The sequence below is a fragment of the Scyliorhinus torazame genome, chromosome 4, assembly GCF_047496885.1.
Source record: "Scyliorhinus torazame isolate Kashiwa2021f chromosome 4, sScyTor2.1, whole genome shotgun sequence".
NCBI lineage: Eukaryota > Metazoa > Chordata > Chondrichthyes > Carcharhiniformes > Scyliorhinidae > Scyliorhinus > Scyliorhinus torazame.
In genome coordinates, this window is record NC_092710.1 from 16,441,188 (window position 1) to 16,459,355 (window position 18,168).

The following is an 18,168-nucleotide window of genomic DNA, read 5'->3' on the forward strand; positions in this document are numbered from 1 at the left end:
CTGTCTCTGTATCACACTGGGAGTTACTGTGCACAGTTCCTGTCTCTGTATCACACTGGGAGTCACTGTGTACAGTTCTGGTCTCTGTATCACATTGGGAGTCACTGTGCACAGTTCCGATCTCTGTATCACACTGGGAGACACTGTGCACAGTTCCTGTCTCCGTATCACACTGGGAGTCACTGTGCACAGTTCCGGTCTCTGTATCACACTGGGAGACACTGTGCACAGTTCCTGTCTCCGTATCACACTGGGAGTAACTGTGCACAGTTCCTGTCTCTGTATCACACTGGGAGTCGCTGTGCACAGTTCCGGTCAGTGGGAAGCGTAGCTGCTTAGGAATACAAAAAAGCACGAAAAGACAAAACTCAGGAGAGGTTACGATAGTCCCCATCCCACAAAATATGACACAGTGTATGGAAAGGCTCACTAAACGAAGGTCCACCACACTAAGAAAACAAAAAGGGACGGTCAATAGAGAATTAAAGGTGCTATATTTAAATGCGCGGAGGGTACGGAACAAGGTAGATGAGCTTGTGGCCCAGATTGTGACTGGCAGGTATGATGTGGTAGGCATCACAGAGACATGGTTGTAGGGGGTTCAGGACTGGCATTTAAACATCCAGGGATTCACAACCTATCGAAAAGACAGAGAGGTGGGCAGAGGGTGCGGGGTTGCCTTGTTAATTAGGAATGAAATTAAATCAATAGCACTAAACGACATAGGGTCAGATAATGTGGAGTCTGTGTGGGTAGAGTTGAGGAACCACAAAGGCAAAAAAACCATAATGAGAGTTATGTACAGGCCTCCTAACAGTGGTCAGGACCGGAGGCACAAAATGTACCACGAAATAGAAAGCGAATGTCAGAAAGGCAAGGTCACAGTGATCATGGGGGACTTCAATATGCAGGTGGACTGGGTAAATAATGCTGCCAGTGGACCCAAGGAAAGGGAATTCATTGAATGTTTACAGGAGGGCTTTTTGGAACAGCTTGTGATGGAGCCCACGAGGGAACAGGCCATTCTGGACTTAGTGTTATGTAATGAGCCAGACTTGATTAAAGATCTTAAAGTAAGGGAACACTTAGGAGGCAGTGATCATTATATGGTAGAATTCAATCTCCAATTTGAAAGAAAGAAGGTAGAATCAGATGTAAAGGTGTTACAGTTAAATAAAGGTAACTACAGGGGCATGAGGGAGGAACTGACAAAAATCGACTGGGAGCAGAGCCTAGTGGGAAAGACAGTAAAACAGCAATGGCAGGAGTTTCTGGGAGTAATTGAGGACACAGTACAGAGGTTCATCCCAGAGAAAAGAAAGGTTATCAGAGGGGGGATTGGGCAGCCATGGCTGACAAAGGAAGTTAGGGAATGCATCAAAGCAAAAGAGAAAGCCTATTCTGTGGCAAAGAGTAGTGGGAAGTCAGAAGATTGGGAAGGCTACAAAAACAAACAGAGGATAACAAAGAGAGAAATAAGGAAAGAGAGGATCAAATATGAAGGTAGGCGAGCCAGTAACATTAGGAATGATAGTAAATGTTTCTTTAAATACATTAAAAACAAACGGGAGGCAAAAGTAGACATTGGGCCGCTCCAAAATGACGCTGGTAATCTAGTGATGGGAGACAAGGAAATAGCTGAGGAACTAAATAAGTACTTTGCGTCAGTCTTCACAGTAGAAGACATGAGTAATATCCCAACAATTCCGGAGAGTCAGGGGGCAGAGTTGAATATGGTAGCCATCACAAAGGAGAAAGTGCGAAAGAAACTAAGAGGTCTAAAAATTGATAAATCTCCGGGCCCAGATGGGCTACATCCTAGAGTTCTAAAGGAGATAGCTGAAGAAATAGTGGAGGCGTTAGTTATGATCTTTCAAAAGTCACTGGAGTCAGGGAAAGTCCCAGAGGATTGGAAAATCGCTGTTGTAACCCCCCTGTTAAAGAAGGGAACAAGGAAAAAGATGGAAAATTATCGGCCAATTAGCCTAACCTCGGTTGTTGGCAAGATTCTAGAATCCATTGTTAAGGATGAGATTTCTAAATTCTTGGAAGTGCAGGGTCGGATTAGGACAGGTCAGCATGGATTTAGTAAGGGGAGGTCGTGCCTGACAAACCTGTTAGAGTTCTTTGAAGAGATAACAAATAGGTTAGACCAAGGAGAGCCAATGGATGTTATCTATCTTGACTTCCAAAAGGCCTTTGATCAGGTGCCTCACGGGAGACTGCTGAGTAAAACAAGGGCCCATGGTATTCGAGGCAAGGTACTAACATGGATTGACGATTGGCTGTCAGGCAGAAGGCAGAGAGTTGGGATAAAAGGTTCTTTTTCGGAATGGCAACCGGTGACGAGTGGTGTCCCGCGGGGTTCAGTGTTGGGGCCATAGCTGATCTCTTTATATATTAACGATCTAGATGACGGGACTGGGGGCATTCTGGCTAAGTTTGCCGATGATACAAAGATAGGTGGAGGGGCAGGTAGTATGGAGGAGGTGGGGAGGCTGCAGAAAGATTTAGACAGTTTTGGAGTGGGACTCGCTCCCGCAGGGAGTGGGCAGAATGTGGGACTCACTCCCACAGGGAGTGGGGCGAATGTGGAACTCGCTTCCACAGGGAGTGGGGCGAATGTGGGACTCGCTCCCACAGGGAGTGGGGAGAATGTGGGACTCGCTCCCACAGGGAGGGGGGAGAATGTGGGACTCGCTCCCACAGTGAGTGGGGAGAGTGTGGGACTCGCTCCCACAGGGAGTGGGGAGAATGTGGGACTCACTCCCACAGGGAATGGGGAGAATGTGGGACTCGCTCCCACAGGGAGTGGGGGAGAATGTGGAACTCGCTCCCACAGGGAGTGGGGAGAATGTGGGACTCGCTCCCACAGGGAGTGGGGAGAGTGTGGGACTCGCTCCCACAGGGAGTGGGGGAGAATGTGGGACTCGCTCCCACGGGGTGTGGGGAGAGTGTGGGACTCGCTCCCACAGGGAGTGGAGAGAATGTGGGACTCGCTCCCACGGGGAGTGGGGAGAATGTGGGACTCGTTCCCACGGGGTGTGGGGAGAGTGTGGGACTCGCTCCCACAGGGAGTGGAGAGAATGTGGGACTCGCTCCCACGGGGAGTGGGGAGAATGTGGGACTCGTTCCCACGGGGTGTGGGGAGAGTGTGGGACTCGCTCCCACAGGGAATGGGAAGAATGAGGGACTCGCTCCCACAGGGAGTGGGGAGAGTGTGGGACTCGCTCCCACAGGGAGTGGGGAGAATGTGGGACTCGCTCCCACAGGGAGTGGGGAGAATGTGGGACTCGCTCCCACAGGGAGTGGTGGTGGTGAATCGTGTTGATGTGGTTGGGGGGGGGGGGGGGGGGGGGGGGAGAGCTGGATAAAGACGAGAACGGAATGGAACTGAAGGATAGGGGCGAGACGCAGAGGCGGGGTGGTGTAGGTGGGGGGGGGGGGGGGGGGGGGGGCTGTGCAGGGCAGAAATAACGATACGGAGCAGCTGTCAAAGCGGGGGTGATATATTTGTGAGGCATACCTTTCATCACTCGAGCTGTCGTCGTCCGAATCGTCGCCTTCTTTATTCGTCCCTTCCTCTGCTCTGGTCAGCTCCTCCGCCCCGGCGGGGAGCGCCTGGGCTTCGCTGGCCAGCTTTTCACCCTCGTCTACAAATCAGCACAGGACCACAGCGTGAAGTGACTGCGTAACACCCCCTCCCTCCCCCCGTTACCGACCCTTGCTGCAACCGGAGGCACATCCCCCTCAATGGCAAACCCTTCCTGATTTACAACACCGCAATCTCCCCCTGAACCTTCTCTGTTCCGAGCAGAATGACCCCGGCTCCTCCCCGTTCTGTGAAGCCCCTCACCCCTGGAATTGTGCCCCCCCCCCCCACAGCCTTGCTCTTGGGGGCTCCAGAGTTAGAGACATTCCTCCAGCTGGAATCTAACTGGAGGCGGGGAACGGTTCGGTGACCTGAATGGCGGCCAGTCCCCCGCCCAGTCCCCAGGGGCCAAGCTGGTGGCAGGTTGGAATCTGCTGGGCCGCACTCCACGCTCACCTGCAACCAGGCCGCCCTGCTGGGTGTACAGCTTCTTTGTCTGTTTAATCTCCAGGGCCTCGTCGCCATCCACTTCGAGACAAGCGAAGATGTCCTGCAACAGGAAGGAGGGTCACCACACCGCTGGGAGCCAGCAGAAGGGGGAGGGGGAGCAGTCACACGGGAGCCGAGACTGAGACACGCAGACACAAACACGCAAAGGCACACAGACATGCACACGAGACAGAAAGAGACACGCCGACGGAGGGGCAGGGGAGAGGGAGATTGAGAGAGAGAGAGAGATTGAGAGAGACAGAGAGAGATTGAGAGACAGAGAGAGATTGAGCGAGACAGAGAGAGATTGAGCGAGAGAGAGATTGAGCGAGAGAGAGATTGAGCGAGAGAGAGAGATTGAGCGAGAGAGAGAGAGAGATTGAGCGAGAGAGAGAGAGATTGAGCGAGAGAGAGAGATTGTGCGAGAGAGAGAGATTGAGCGAGAGAGAGAGATTGAGCGAGAGAGAGAGATTGAGCGAGAGAGAGAGATTGAGCGAGAGAGAGAGATTGAGCGAGAGAGAGAGATTGAGCGAGAGAGAGAGATTGAGCGAGAGAGAGAGATTGAGCGAGAGAGAGAGATTGAGCGAGAGAGAGAGATTGAGCGAGAGAGAGAGATTGAGCGAGAGAGAGAGATTGAGCGAGAGAGAGAGATTGAGCGAGAGAGAGAGATTGAGAGAGACAGAGAGAGATTGAGAGAGACAGAGAGAGATTGAGAGAGACAGAGAGATTGAGAGAGACAGAGAGAGATTGAGAGAGACAGAGAGAGATTGAGCGAGACAGAGAGAGATTGAGCGAGAGAGAGAGATTGAGCGAGAGAGAGAGATTGAGCGAGAGAGAGAGATTGAGCGAGAGAGAGAGATTGAGCGAGAGAGAGAGATTGAGCGAGAGAGAGAGATTGAGCGAGAGAGAGAGATTGAGCGAGAGAGAGAGATTGAGCGAGAGAGAGAGATTGAGCGAGAGAGAGAGATTGAGCGAGAGAGAGAGATTGAGCGAGAGAGAGAGATTGAGCGACAGTGATTGAGAGAGAGAGATTGAGTGACAGTGATTGAGAGAGAGAGATTGAGCGACAGTGATTGAGAGAGAGAGATTGAGAGACAGTGATTGAGAGAGACAGTGATTGAGAGAGACAGTGATTGAGCGAGACAGTGAGTGAGCGAGACAGTGAGTGAGCGAGACAGTGAGTGAGCGAGACAGTGAGTGAGCGAGACAGTGAGTGAGCGAGACAGTGAGTGAGCGAGACAGTGAGTGAGCGAGACAGTGAGTGAGCGAGACAGTGAGTGAGCGAGACAGTGAGTGAGCGAGACAGTGAGTGCGCGAGACAGTGAGTGCGCGAGACAGTGAGTGAGCGAGACAGTGAGTGCGCGAGACAGTGAGTGAGCGAGACAGTGAGTGCGCGAGACAGTGAGTGCGCGAGACAGGGCGCGAGACAGGGCGCGAGACAGGGCGCGAGACAGGGCGCGAGACAGGGCGCGAGACAGGGCGCGAGACAGGGCGCGAGACAGGGCGCGAGACTGGGCGCGAGACTGGGCGCGAGACTGGGCGCGAGACTGGGCGCGAGACTGGGCGCGAGACTGGGCGCGAGACTGGGCGCGAGACTGGGCGCGAGACTGGGCGAGAGACTGGGCGAGAGACTGGGCGAGAGACTGGGCGAGAGACTGGGCGAGAGACTGGGCGAGAGACTGGGCGAGAGACTGGGCGAGAGACTGGGCGAGAGACTGGGCGAGAGACTGGGCGAGAGACTGGGCGAGAGATTGAGTGAGAGAGAGATTGAGTGAGAGAGATTGAGTGAGAGAGAGAGATTGAGACAGAGAGATTGAGACAGAGAGATTGAGAGAGAGAGAGAGATTGAGACAGAGAGATTGAGAGAGAGAGATTGAGAGTGTCATGAGAGGGTACCTTTAAGAAATGGGTGTTTATCAAATAGCTGCAGTGATGTCAGAGAGTGGGTGGAGCAGGGCTGTGTGTGCGCTTTACTTTTGTTTTTGATCAGGCTGCTGTAGAGTGAGTTTTTAGTTTTGTTTTCAGTGAGAAGAGCTACAGTTAAAGCCAGCAGATGTGCATGGATCTCTCTCAAGCTAAAGAGTGTTCATTTGGGTGATTTCAAAGGGATAACTGCTCTCATTAGAGAATTCAAACCTGATCTCGGCATTAAAAGGGTCTTTTGTCTTCTGGATGTTGTTTGGCAAGTTCTTAAGGATTACTCAGTGTTGTAGTCTTTGGGCGTTGTATTGAATTGATGGTTGCTAAGATGTTCACTGTATGTATTAATTTGAGTTCATAGAATAAACATTGTTTTGCTTTAAAAAATACTTTTCCATTTCTGCTGTACCACATCTGTAGTGTGAGCCGTGTGCTCCCCATACCACAATCCATTAAAGGTTGTGGGTCAGGTGAACTCCATGATACACTTTGGGGTTCTCTAAACCCTGGCTTTTAAGAAGAGATTGAGAGAGCGATTGAGAGAGAGCGATTGAGAGAGCAATTGAGAGAGCGATTGAGAGAGAGCGATTGTGAGAGAGACTGAGAGAGAGATTGAGAGAGAGATTGAGAGAGCGCGAGCGATTGAGAGAGAGCGATTGAGAGGGAGAGCGATTGAGAGAGAGATTGTGAGAGAGACAGAGAGAGATTGAGAGCGCGATTGAGAGAGAGATTGAGAGAGCGATTGAGAGAGAGCGATTGAGAGAGAGCGATTGTGAGAGAGACTGAGAGAGAGATTGAGAGAGAGATTGAGAGAGCGCGAGCGATTGAGAGAGAGCGATTGAGAGGGAGAGCGATTGAGAGAGAGATTGTGAGAGAGACAGAGAGAGATTGAGAGCGCGATTGAGAGAGAGATTGAGAGAGCGATTGAGAGAGAGCGATTGAGAGAGAGCGATTGTGAGAGAGACTGAGAGAGAGATTGAGAGAGAGATTGAGAGAGCGCGAGCGATTGAGAGAGAGCGATTGAGAGGGAGAGCGATTGAGAGAGAGATTGTGAGAGAGACAGAGAGAGATTGAGAGCGCGATTGAGAGAGCGATTGAGAGAGAGCGATTGAGAGAGCGATTGTGAGAGAGACTGAGAGAGAGATTGAGAGAGAGACTGAGAGAGCGCGAGCGATTGAGAGAGAGCGATTGAGAGGGAGAGCGATTGAGAGAGAGATTGTGAGAGAGACAGAGAGAGATTGAGAGTGCGATTGAGAGAGAGATTGAGAGGGAGAGACTGAGAGAGAGAGATTGAGATGAGAGAGAGAGAGATTGAGAGAGAGAGAGAGATTGAGAGAGCGATTGAGAGAGCGAGCGATTGAGAGAGAGAGAGCGATTGAGAGAGAGAGCGATTGAGAGAGAGAGCGCTTGAGAGAGAGATCGATTGAGAGAGAGATTGTGAGAGACTGAGAGAGAGATTGAGAGAGAGACTGAGAGAGCGCGAGCGATTGAGAGAGAGCGATTGAGAGGGAGAGCGATTGAGAGAGAGATTGTGAGAGAGACAGAGAGAGATTGAGAGTGCGATTGAGAGAGAGATTGAGAGAGAGATTGAGAGGGAGAGACTGAGAGAGAGAGATTGAGATGAGAGAGAGAGAGATTGAGATGAGAGAGAGAGAGATTGAGAGAGCGATTGAGAGAGCGAGCGATTGAGAGAGAGAGAGCGATTGAGAGAGAGAGCGATTGAGAGAGAGAGCGCTTGAGAGAGAGATCGATTGAGAGAGAGATTGTGAGAGACTGAGAGAGAGACTGAGAGAGCGATTGAGAGAGCGCGAGCGATTGAGAGAGCGCGAGCGATTGAGAGAGCGCGAGCGATTGAGAGAGCGCGAGCGATTGAGAGAGCGCGAGCGATTGAGAGAGCGCGAGCGATTGAGAGCGATTGAGAGCGCGCGAGCGATTGAGAGCGCGCGAGCGATTGAGAGCGCGAGCGATTGAGAGCGCGAGCGATTGAGAGAGCGCGAGCGATTGAGAGAGCGCGAGCGATTGAGAGAGCGCGAGCGATTGAGAGAGCGCGAGCGATTGAGAGAGCGCGAGCGATTGAGAGCGCGAGCGATTGAGAGGGAGAGCGATTGAGAGGGAGAGCGATTGAGAGGGAGAGCGATTGAGAGAGAGATTGTGAGAGAGACAGAGAGAGATTGAGAGCGCGATTGAGAGCGCGATTGAGAGAGAGATTGAGAGAGAGATTGAGAGAGAGATTGAGAGGGAGAGACTGAGAGGGAGAGACTGAGATGAGAGAGAGATTGAGAGAGAGAGAGAGATTGAGAGAGAGAGTGATTGAGAGAAAGAGAGAGATTGAGAGAGAGAGAGAGAGATAGAGAGAGATTGAGAGACAGAAATTGAGAGAGAGAGAGAGAGGAGAGAGGGACAGAGATTGCGAGACAGAGGGGGGACAGAGACAGAGGGGGGACAGAGACAGAGGGGGGACAGAGACAGAGGGGGGACAGAGAGAGAGAGGGGGGCAGAGATTGAGAGAGGGAGGGGGACAGAGATTGAGAGAGAGGGGGGGACAGAGACAGAGAGGTAGAGGGGGACAGAGACAGAGAGATAGAGGGGGACAGAGACAGAGAGATAGAGGGGGACAGAGATTGAGAGAGAGAGGGGGAACAGAGATTGAGAGAGAGAGAGGGGGACAGAGATTGAGAGAGGGGGACAGAGATTGAGAGAGAGAGAGGGACAGAAATTGTGAGAGAGAGAGGGACAGAGATTGAGAGAGAGAGGGGGACACAGATTGAGAGAGTTGGAAGGACAGAGATTAAGAGAGAGAGAGGGACGGAGATTGAGAGAGAGAGAGGGACAGAGGTTGGAGAGAGAGAGAGAGACAGAGATTGGAGAGAGAGGGGGTCAGAGATTGAGAGAGAGAGGGGGACAGAGATTGAGAGAGAGAGGGGGACAGAGATTGAGAGAGAGGGGGGGACAGAGATTGAGAGCGGACAGAGATTCAGAGAGAGAGGGGGACAGAGATTGAGAGAGAGAGAGAGAGAGAGATGGACAGAGATTGAAAGAGAGAGAGGGACAGAGATTGAGAGTTAGGGGCACAGAGATTGAGAGAGAGAGAGAGGGACAGAGATTGAGAGAGAGAGGGGGCAGAGATTGAGAGTTAGGGGGACAGAGATTGAGAGAGGGACAGAGATTGAGAGAGAGAGAGAGAGAGAGAGGGACAGAGATTGAGAGAGAGAGAGGGACAGAGATTGAGAGTTAGGGGCACAGTGATTGAGAGTTAGGGGCACAGAGATTGAGAGAGAGAGAGAGGGGGACAGAGATTGAGAGAGAGAGGGGGACAGAGATTGAGAGTTAGGGGCACAGTGATTGAGAGTTAGGGGGACAGAGATTGAGAGAGAGAGGAGGACAGAGAGAGAGAGAGAGAGAGGGACAGAGATTGAGAGTTAGGGGCACAGAGATTGAGAGAGGGGGACAGAGATTGTGAGAGAGAGGAGGACAGAGATTGAGAGAGAGGGGGGGACAGAGATTGAGAGAGAGGGGGGGGGACAGAGATTGAGAGAGAGAGGGGGACAGAGATTGAGAGTTAGGGGCACAGTGATTGAGAGTTAGGGGGACAGAGATTGAGAGAGAGAGGAGGACAGAGAGAGAGAGAGAGGGACAGAGATTGAGAGTTAGGGGCACAGAGATTGAGAGAGGGGGACAGAGATTGAGAGAGAGAGGGGGACAGAGATTGAGAGAGAGGAGGACAGAGATTGTGAGAGAGAGGAGGACAGAGATTGAGAGTCAGGGGGACAGAGATTGAGAGTTAGGGACACAGAGATTGAGAGAGAGAGGGGGACAGAGATTGAGAGAGAGAGAGGGACAGAGATTGAGAGTTAGGGGCACAGAGATTGAGAGAGGGGGACAGAGATTGTGAGAGAGAGGAGGACAGAGATTGAGAGAGGGGGACAGAAGACAGAGATTGAGAGAGAGGGGGACAGAGGTTGAGAGTCAGGGGGACAGAGATTGAGAGTTAGGGGCACAGAGATTGAGAGAGTTAGGGGGACAAAGATTGAGAGTTAGGGGCACAGAGATTGAGAGAGAGAGGGGGACAGAGATTGAGAGTTAGGGGGACAGAGATTGAGAGTGAGAGGGGGACAGAGATTGAGAGTGAGAGGGGGACAGAGATTGAGAGTTAGGGGCACAGAGATTGAGAGAGAGAGGGGGACAGAGAATGAGAGTTAGGGGCAGAGTTTGAGAGAGAGAGAGGGGGACAGAGATTGAGAGTTAGGGGCACAGTGATTGAGAGTTAGGGGGACAGAGATTGAGAGAGAGAGGAGGACAGAGAGAGAGAGAGAGGGACAGAGATTGAGAGTTAGGGGCACAGATATTGAGAGAGGGGGACAGAGATTGAGAGAGGGGGACAGAGATTGAGAGAGAGAGAGTGACAGAGATTGAGAGTTAGGGGCACAGAGATTGAGAGAGGGGGACAGAGATTGAGAGAGAGAGAGGGACAGAGATTGAGAGTTAGGGGCACAGAGATTGAGAGAGGGGGACAGAGATTGTGAGAGAGAGGACGACAGAGATTGTGAGAGAGAGGACAGAGATTGTGAGAGAGGAGGACAGAGATTGAGAGTCAGGGGGACAAGATTGAGAGTTAGGGACACAGAGATTGAGAGAGAGAGGGGGACAGAGATTGAGAGAGAGAGAGAGGGACAGAGATTGAGAGTTAGGGGCACAGAGATTGAGAGAGGGGACAGAGATTGAGAGAGAGAGGACAGAGATTGAGAGAGGGGGACAGAAGACAGAGACTGAGAGAGAGGGGGACAGAGATTGAGAGTCAGGGGGGCAGAGATTGAGAGTTAGGGGCACAGAGATTGAGAGAGTTAGGGGCACAGAGATTGAGAGAGTTAGGGGGACAGAGATTGAGAGTCCGGGGGACAGAGATTGAGAGTTAGGGGCACAAAGATTGTGAGAGAGAGGGGGACAGAGATTGAGAGTTAGGGGCACAGAGATTGAGAGAGAGAGGGGCACAGAGATTGAGAGAGAGAGGGGGACAGAGATTGAGAGAGAGAGGGGGACAGAGATTGAGAGTTAGGGGCACAGAGATTGAGAGTTAGGGGCACAGAGATTGAGAGAGAGAGGGGCACAGAGATTGAGGAGAGAGGGGGACAGAGATTGAGAGAGAGAGGGGGACAGAGATTGAGAGAGAGAGGGGGACAGAGATTGAGAGTTAGGGCACAGAGAATGAGAGAGAGAGGGGCACAGAGATTGAGAGAGGGGGACAGAGATTGAGAGAGAGAGAGGGACAGAGATTGAGAGTTAGGGGCACAGAGATTGAGAGAGGGGACAGAGATTGAGAGAGAGAGGAGGACAGAGATTGAGAGAGGGGGACAGAAGACAGAGATTGAGAGAGAGGGGGACAGAGATTGAGAGTCAGGGGACAGAGATTGAGAGTTAGGGGCACAGAGATTGAGAGAGTTAGGGGCACAGAGATTGAGAGAGTTAGGGGGACAGAGATTGAGAGTCCGGGGGACAGAGATTGAGAGTTAGGGGCACAAAGATTGTGAGAGAGAGGGGGACAGAGATTGAGAGTTAGGGGCACAGAGATTGAGAGAGAGAGGGGCACAGAGATTGAGAGAGAGAGGGGGACAGAGATTGAGAGAGAGAGGGGGACAGAGATTGAGAGTTAGGGGGACAGAGATTGATAGTTAGGGGCACAGAGATTGAGAGAGAGAGGGGCACAGAGATTGAGGAGAGAGGGGGACAGAGATTGAGAGAGAGGGGGACAGAGATTGAGAGAGAGAGGGGCACAGAGATTGAGAGAGGGGGACAGAGATTGAGAGAGAGAGAGGGAGAGAGATTGAGAGTTAGGGGCACAGAGATTGAGAGTCAGGGGGACAGAGATTGAGAGAGAGAGGGGGACAGAGATTGAGAGAGAGAGGGGGACAGAGATTGAGAGAGAGAGAGGGACAGAGATTGAGAGTTAGGGGCACAGAGATTGAGAGAGGGGGACAGAGATTGTGAGAGAGAGGAGGACAGAGATTGAGAGAGGGGGACAGAAGACAGAGATTGAGAGAGAGGGGACAGAGGTTGAGAGTCAGGGGGACAGAGATTGAGAGTTAGGGGCACAGAGATTGAGAGAGTTAGGGGGACAAAGATTGAGAGTTAGGGGCACAGAGATTGAGAGAGAGAGGGGGACAGAGATTGAGAGTTAGGGGGACAGAGATTGAGAGTGAGAGGGGGACAGAGATTGAGAGTGAGAGGGGGACAGAGATTGAGAGTTAGGGGCACAGAGATTGAGAGAGAGAGGGGGACAGAGAATGAGAGTTAGGGGCAGAGTTTGAGAGAGAGAGAGGGGGACAGAGATTGAGAGTTAGGGGCACAGTGATTGAGAGTTAGGGGGACAGAGATTGAGAGAGAGAGGAGGACAGAGAGAGAGAGAGAGGGACAGAGATTGAGAGTTAGGGGCACAGATATTGAGAGAGGGGGACAGAGATTGAGAGAGGGGGACAGAGATTGAGAGAGAGAGAGTGACAGAGATTGAGAGTTAGGGGCACAGAGATTGAGAGAGGGGGACAGAGATTGAGAGAGAGAGAGGGACAGAGATTGAGAGTTAGGGGCACAGAGATTGAGAGAGGGGGACAGAGATTGTGAGAGAGAGGACGACAGAGATTGTGAGAGAGAGGACAGAGATTGTGAGAGAGGAGGACAGAGATTGAGAGTCAGGGGGACAAGATTGAGAGTTAGGGACACAGAGATTGAGAGAGAGAGGGGGACAGAGATTGAGAGAGAGAGAGAGGGACAGAGATTGAGAGTTAGGGGCACAGAGATTGAGAGAGGGGACAGAGATTGAGAGAGAGAGGACAGAGATTGAGAGAGGGGGACAGAAGACAGAGACTGAGAGAGAGGGGGACAGAGATTGAGAGTCAGGGGGGCAGAGATTGAGAGTTAGGGGCACAGAGATTGAGAGAGTTAGGGGCACAGAGATTGAGAGAGTTAGGGGGACAGAGATTGAGAGTCCGGGGGACAGAGATTGAGAGTTAGGGGCACAAAGATTGTGAGAGAGAGGGGGACAGAGATTGAGAGTTAGGGGCACAGAGATTGAGAGAGAGAGGGGCACAGAGATTGAGAGAGAGAGGGGGACAGAGATTGAGAGAGAGAGGGGGACAGAGATTGAGAGTTAGGGGCACAGAGATTGAGAGTTAGGGGCACAGAGATTGAGAGAGAGAGGGGCACAGAGATTGAGGAGAGAGGGGGACAGAGATTGAGAGAGAGAGGGGGACAGAGATTGAGAGAGAGAGGGGGACAGAGATTGAGAGTTAGGGCACAGAGAATGAGAGAGAGAGGGGCACAGAGATTGAGAGAGGGGGACAGAGATTGAGAGAGAGAGAGGGACAGAGATTGAGAGTTAGGGGCACAGAGATTGAGAGAGGGGACAGAGATTGAGAGAGAGAGGAGGACAGAGATTGAGAGAGGGGGACAGAAGACAGAGATTGAGAGAGAGGGGGACAGAGATTGAGAGTCAGGGGGACAGAGATTGAGAGTTAGGGGCACAGAGATTGAGAGAGTTAGGGGCACAGAGATTGAGAGAGTTAGGGGGACAGAGATTGAGAGTCCGGGGGACAGAGATTGAGAGTTAGGGGCACAAAGATTGTGAGAGAGAGGGGGACAGAGATTGAGAGTTAGGGGCACAGAGATTGAGAGAGAGAGGGGCACAGAGATTGAGAGAGAGAGGGGGACAGAGATTGAGAGAGAGAGGGGGACAGAGATTGAGAGTTAGGGGGACAGAGATTGATAGTTAGGGGCACAGAGATTGAGAGAGAGAGGGGCACAGAGATTGAGGAGAGAGGGGGACAGAGATTGAGAGAGAGGGGGACAGAGATTGAGAGAGAGAGGGGCACAGAGATTGAGAGAGGGGGACAGAGATTGAGAGAGAGAGAGGGAGAGAGATTGAGAGTTAGGGGCACAGAGATTGAGAGAGAGAGGGGGACAGAGATTGAGAGAGAGAGGGGGACAGAGATTGAGAGAGAGGGACAGAGATTGAGAGAGAGAGAGTGACAGAGATTGAGTGTTAGGGGCACAGAGATTGAGAGAGGGGGACAGAGATTGAGAGAGAGAGGGACAGAGATTGAGAGAGAGAGAGAGGGACAGAGATTGAGAGAGAGGGACAGAGATTGAGAGAGAGAGAGGGACAGAGATTGAGAGTTAGGGGCACAGAGATTGAGAGAGAGAGAGGGACAGAGATTGAGAGTTAGGGGCACAGAGATTGGGAGAGAGAGGGGGACAGAGATTGAGAGTTAGGGGCACAGAGATTGGGAGAGAGAGGAGGACAGAGATTGAGAGAGGGGTACAGAGATTGGGAGAGAGAGGAGGACAGAGATTGAGAGAGGGGCACAGAGATTGGGAGAGAGAGGAGGACAGAGATTGAGAGAGGGGTACAGAGATTGGGAGAGAGAGGAGGACAGAGATTGAGAGAGAGAGGGACACAGAGATTGAGAGAGGAGGACAGAGATTGAGAGTTAGGGGCACAGAGATTGAGAGAGGAGGACAGAGATTGAGAGTTAGGGGCACAGAGATTGGGAGAGAGAGGAGGACAGAGATTGAGAGAGGGGTACAGAGATTGGGAGAGAGAGGAGGACAGAGATTGAGAGAGGGGCACAGAGATTGAGAGAGAGAGGAGGACAGAGATTGAGAGAGGGGCACAGAGATTGGGAGAGAGAGGAGGACAGAGATTGAGAGAGGGGCACAGAGATTGAGAGAGAGAGGAGGACAGAGATTGAGAGAGGGGCACAGAGATTGAGAGAGAGAGGAGGACAGAGATTGAGAGAGGGGCACAGAGATTGAGAGAGAGAGGAGGACAGAGATTGAGAGAGGGGCACAGAGATTGAGAGAGGGGGACAGAGATTGAGAGAGGGGCACAGAGATTGGGAGAGAGAGGAGGACAGAGATTGAGAGAGGGGCACAGAGATTGGGAGAGAGAGGAGGACAGAGATTGAGAGAGGGGCACAGAGATTGAGAGAGGGGGACAGAGATTGGGAGAGAGAGGGGCACAGAGATTGAGAGAGGGGGACAGAGATTGGGAGAGAGAGGGGCACAGAGATTGAGAGAGGGGCACAGAGATTGAGAGAGGGGGACAGAGATTGGGAGAGAGAGAGGACAGAGATTGCGATGCTTACAGAGTACACCAAGAGAGTGAGAGAGAGACAGAGGCGGAGACAGAGGCGGAGACAGAGAGAGTGAGCATGCTCTGTTGGCCCACTGACCTTGCCAAACCACAGGTCGGCCTGTCGCTCCTGACGCATGTCCTTCGGCTCCAGCTCGACCAGCAATGGATTTCCCTCGTCCTCGGTCGGCGGCGGCTGCACGGGGGCCTTGGGCCTGCTCGAGATAACGTTCAGCGGTCAGCGATGTCAGCTGACCTGGACTCCATCACACACCAACCCCATCGTGACTGACCGACACAGGGGTGGGGGAAGAGGGTCAGAAAAAGGCTCACTCACCCACACACAGACCCACAAACCAATTAGCCCATACACCCCTCCCTATCTCTGTAACGTCCTCCAGCCCCGACAACACTCCCTATATCTGTAACCTCCTCCAGCCCCTACAACCCTCCCTACCTCTGTAACCTCCTCCAGCCCCTACAACCCTCCCTATCTCTGTAACCTCCTCCAGCCCCTACAACCCTCCCTATCTCTGTAACGTCCTCCAGCCCCGACAACACTCCCTATATCTGTAACCTCCTCCAGCCCCTACAACCCTCCCTATCTCTGTAACCTCCTCCAGCCCCTACAACACTCCCTATCTCTGTAACCCCCTCCAGTCCCGACAACCCTCCCTATCTCTGTCACCTCCTCCAGCCCCGACAGCCCTCCCTATCTCTGTAACCTCCTCCAGCCCCTACAACCCTCCCTATCTCTGTAACCTCCTCCAGTCCCGACAACCCTCCCTATCTCTGTCACCTCCTCCAGCCCCTACAACCCTCCCTATCTCTGTAACCTCCTCCAGCCCCTACAACCCTCCCTATCTCTGTCACCTCCTCCAGCCCCTACAACCCTCCCTATCTCTGTAACCTCCTCCAGCCCCGACAACCCTCCCTATCTCTGTAACGTCCTCCAGCCCCTACAACCCTCCCTATATCTGTAACCTCCTCCAGCCCCTACAACCCTCCCTATCTCTGTAACCTCCTCCAGCCCCTACAACCCTCCCTATCTCTGTCACCTCCTCCAGCCCCTACAACCCTCCCTATCTCTGTAACGTCCTCCAGCCCCTACAACCCTCCCTATATCTGTAACCTCCTCCAGCCCCTACAACCCTCCCTATCTCTGTAACCTCCTCCAGCCCCTACAACCCTCCCTATATCTGTAACCTCCTCCAGCCCCTACAACCCTCCCTATCTCTGTAACCTCCTCCAGCCCCTACACCCCTCCCTATCTCTGTAACGTCCTCCAGCCCCTACACCCCTCCCTATCTCTGTAACCTCCTCCAGCCCCTACAACCCTCCCTATCTCTGTAACCTCCTCCAGCCCCTACAACCCTCCCTATATCTGTAACCTCCTCCAGCCCCTACAACCCTCCCTATCTCTGTAACCTCCTCCAGCCCCTACACCCCTCCCTATCTCTGTAACCTCCTCCAGCCCCAACAACCCTCCCTATCTCTGTAACCTCCTCCAGCCCCTACAACCCTCCCTATCTCTGTAACCTCCTCCAGTCCCCTCCAACCCTCCCTATCTCTGTAACCTCCTCCAGCCCCGACAACCCTCCCTATCTCTGTAACCTCCTCCAGCCCCTACAACCCTCCCTATCTCTGTAACGTCCTCCAGCCCCTACAACCCTCCCTATCTCTGTAACCTCCTACAGCCCCTACAACCCTCCCTATCTCTGTAACCTCCTACAGCCCCTACAACCCTCCCTATTTCTGTAACCTCCTCCAGCCCCTACAACCCTCCCTATCTCTGTAACCTCCTCCAGCCCCGACAACCCTCCCCATCACTGTAACCTCCTCCAGCCCCCACAACCCTCCCCATCTCGGTCACCACCTCCAGCCCCTCCAACCCTCCCTATCTCTGTAACCTCCTCCAGCCCCTACAACCCTCCCTATCTCTGTAACCACCTCCAGCCCCTACAACCCTCCCTATCTCTGTAACCTTCTCCAGCCCCAACAACTCTCCCCATCTCTGTAACCTCCTTCAGCCCCTACAACCCTCCCTATCACTGTAACCTCCTCCAGCCCCCACAACCCTCCCCATCTCGGTCACCTCCTCCAGCCTCTACAACCCTCCCTATCTCTGTAACCTCCTCCAGCCCCTACAACCCTCCCTATCGCTGTAACCTCCTCCAGCCCCTACATCCCTCCCTATCTCTGTAACCTCCTCCAGCCCCTACACCCCTCCCTATCTCTGTAACCTACCCCAGCCCCTACAACTCTCCCAATCTCTGTAACCTCCTCCAGCCTCTACAACCCTCCCTATCTCTGTAACCTCCACCAGCCCCTACAACCCTCCCCATCTCTGTAACCTCCTCCAGCCCCTACAACCCTCCCATCTCTGTAACCTCCTCCAGCCTCTACACCCGTCTGCATTTCTATAACCTCCTCCAGCCCCTACAACCCTCCCTATCTCTGTAACCTCCTCCAGCCCCTACAACCCTCCCTATCTCTGTAACCTCCTCCAGCCCCTACACCCCTCCCTATCTCTGTAACCTCCGCCAGCCCCTGCAACACTCCCTATCTCTGTAACCTCCACCAGCTCCTACAACCCTCCCTATCTCTGTAACCTCCTCCAGCCCCCACAACCCTCCCTATCTCTGTAACCTCCTCCAGCCCCTACAACCCTCCCTATCCTGTAACCTCCTCCAGCCCCTACACCCCTCCCTATCTCTGTAACCTTCTCCAGCCCCGACAACCCTCCCTATCACTGTAACCTCCTCCAGCCCCGACAACCCTCCCTATCTGTGTAACCTCCTCCAGTCTCTACAACCCTCCCTATCTCTGTAACCTCTTCCAGCCCCTACAATCCTCCCTATTTCTGTAACCTCCTCCAGCCCCTACAACCCTCCCTATCTCTGTAACCTCCTCCAGCCCCTACAACCCTCCCTATCTCTGTAACCTCCTCCAGTCCCGACAACCCTCCCTATCTCTGTCACCTCCTCCAGCCCCTACAACCCTCCCTATCTCTGTAACCTCCTCCAGCCCCTACAACCCTCCCTAT

At 52.9% G+C, this 18,168-nt stretch overlaps 1 protein-coding gene across 1 annotated transcript in view; it reads right to left on the reverse strand.

Moving 5' to 3' along the window:
- The window catches only part of ftsj3 (FtsJ RNA 2'-O-methyltransferase 3), a 195,758-nt gene that overhangs the window by 47,566 nt on the left and 130,024 nt on the right, over positions 1–18,168 (reverse strand). The window contains exons 14-16 of the mRNA XM_072498085.1: positions 15,223–15,337; positions 4,049–4,142; positions 3,527–3,653 (exon numbers count right to left, since the gene is read on the reverse strand). Of these exons, the coding sequence (XP_072354186.1) occupies positions 3,527–3,653; positions 4,049–4,142; positions 15,223–15,337 (336 nt within the window). The remainder of the gene's footprint in view (positions 1–3,526; positions 3,654–4,048; positions 4,143–15,222; positions 15,338–18,168) is intronic.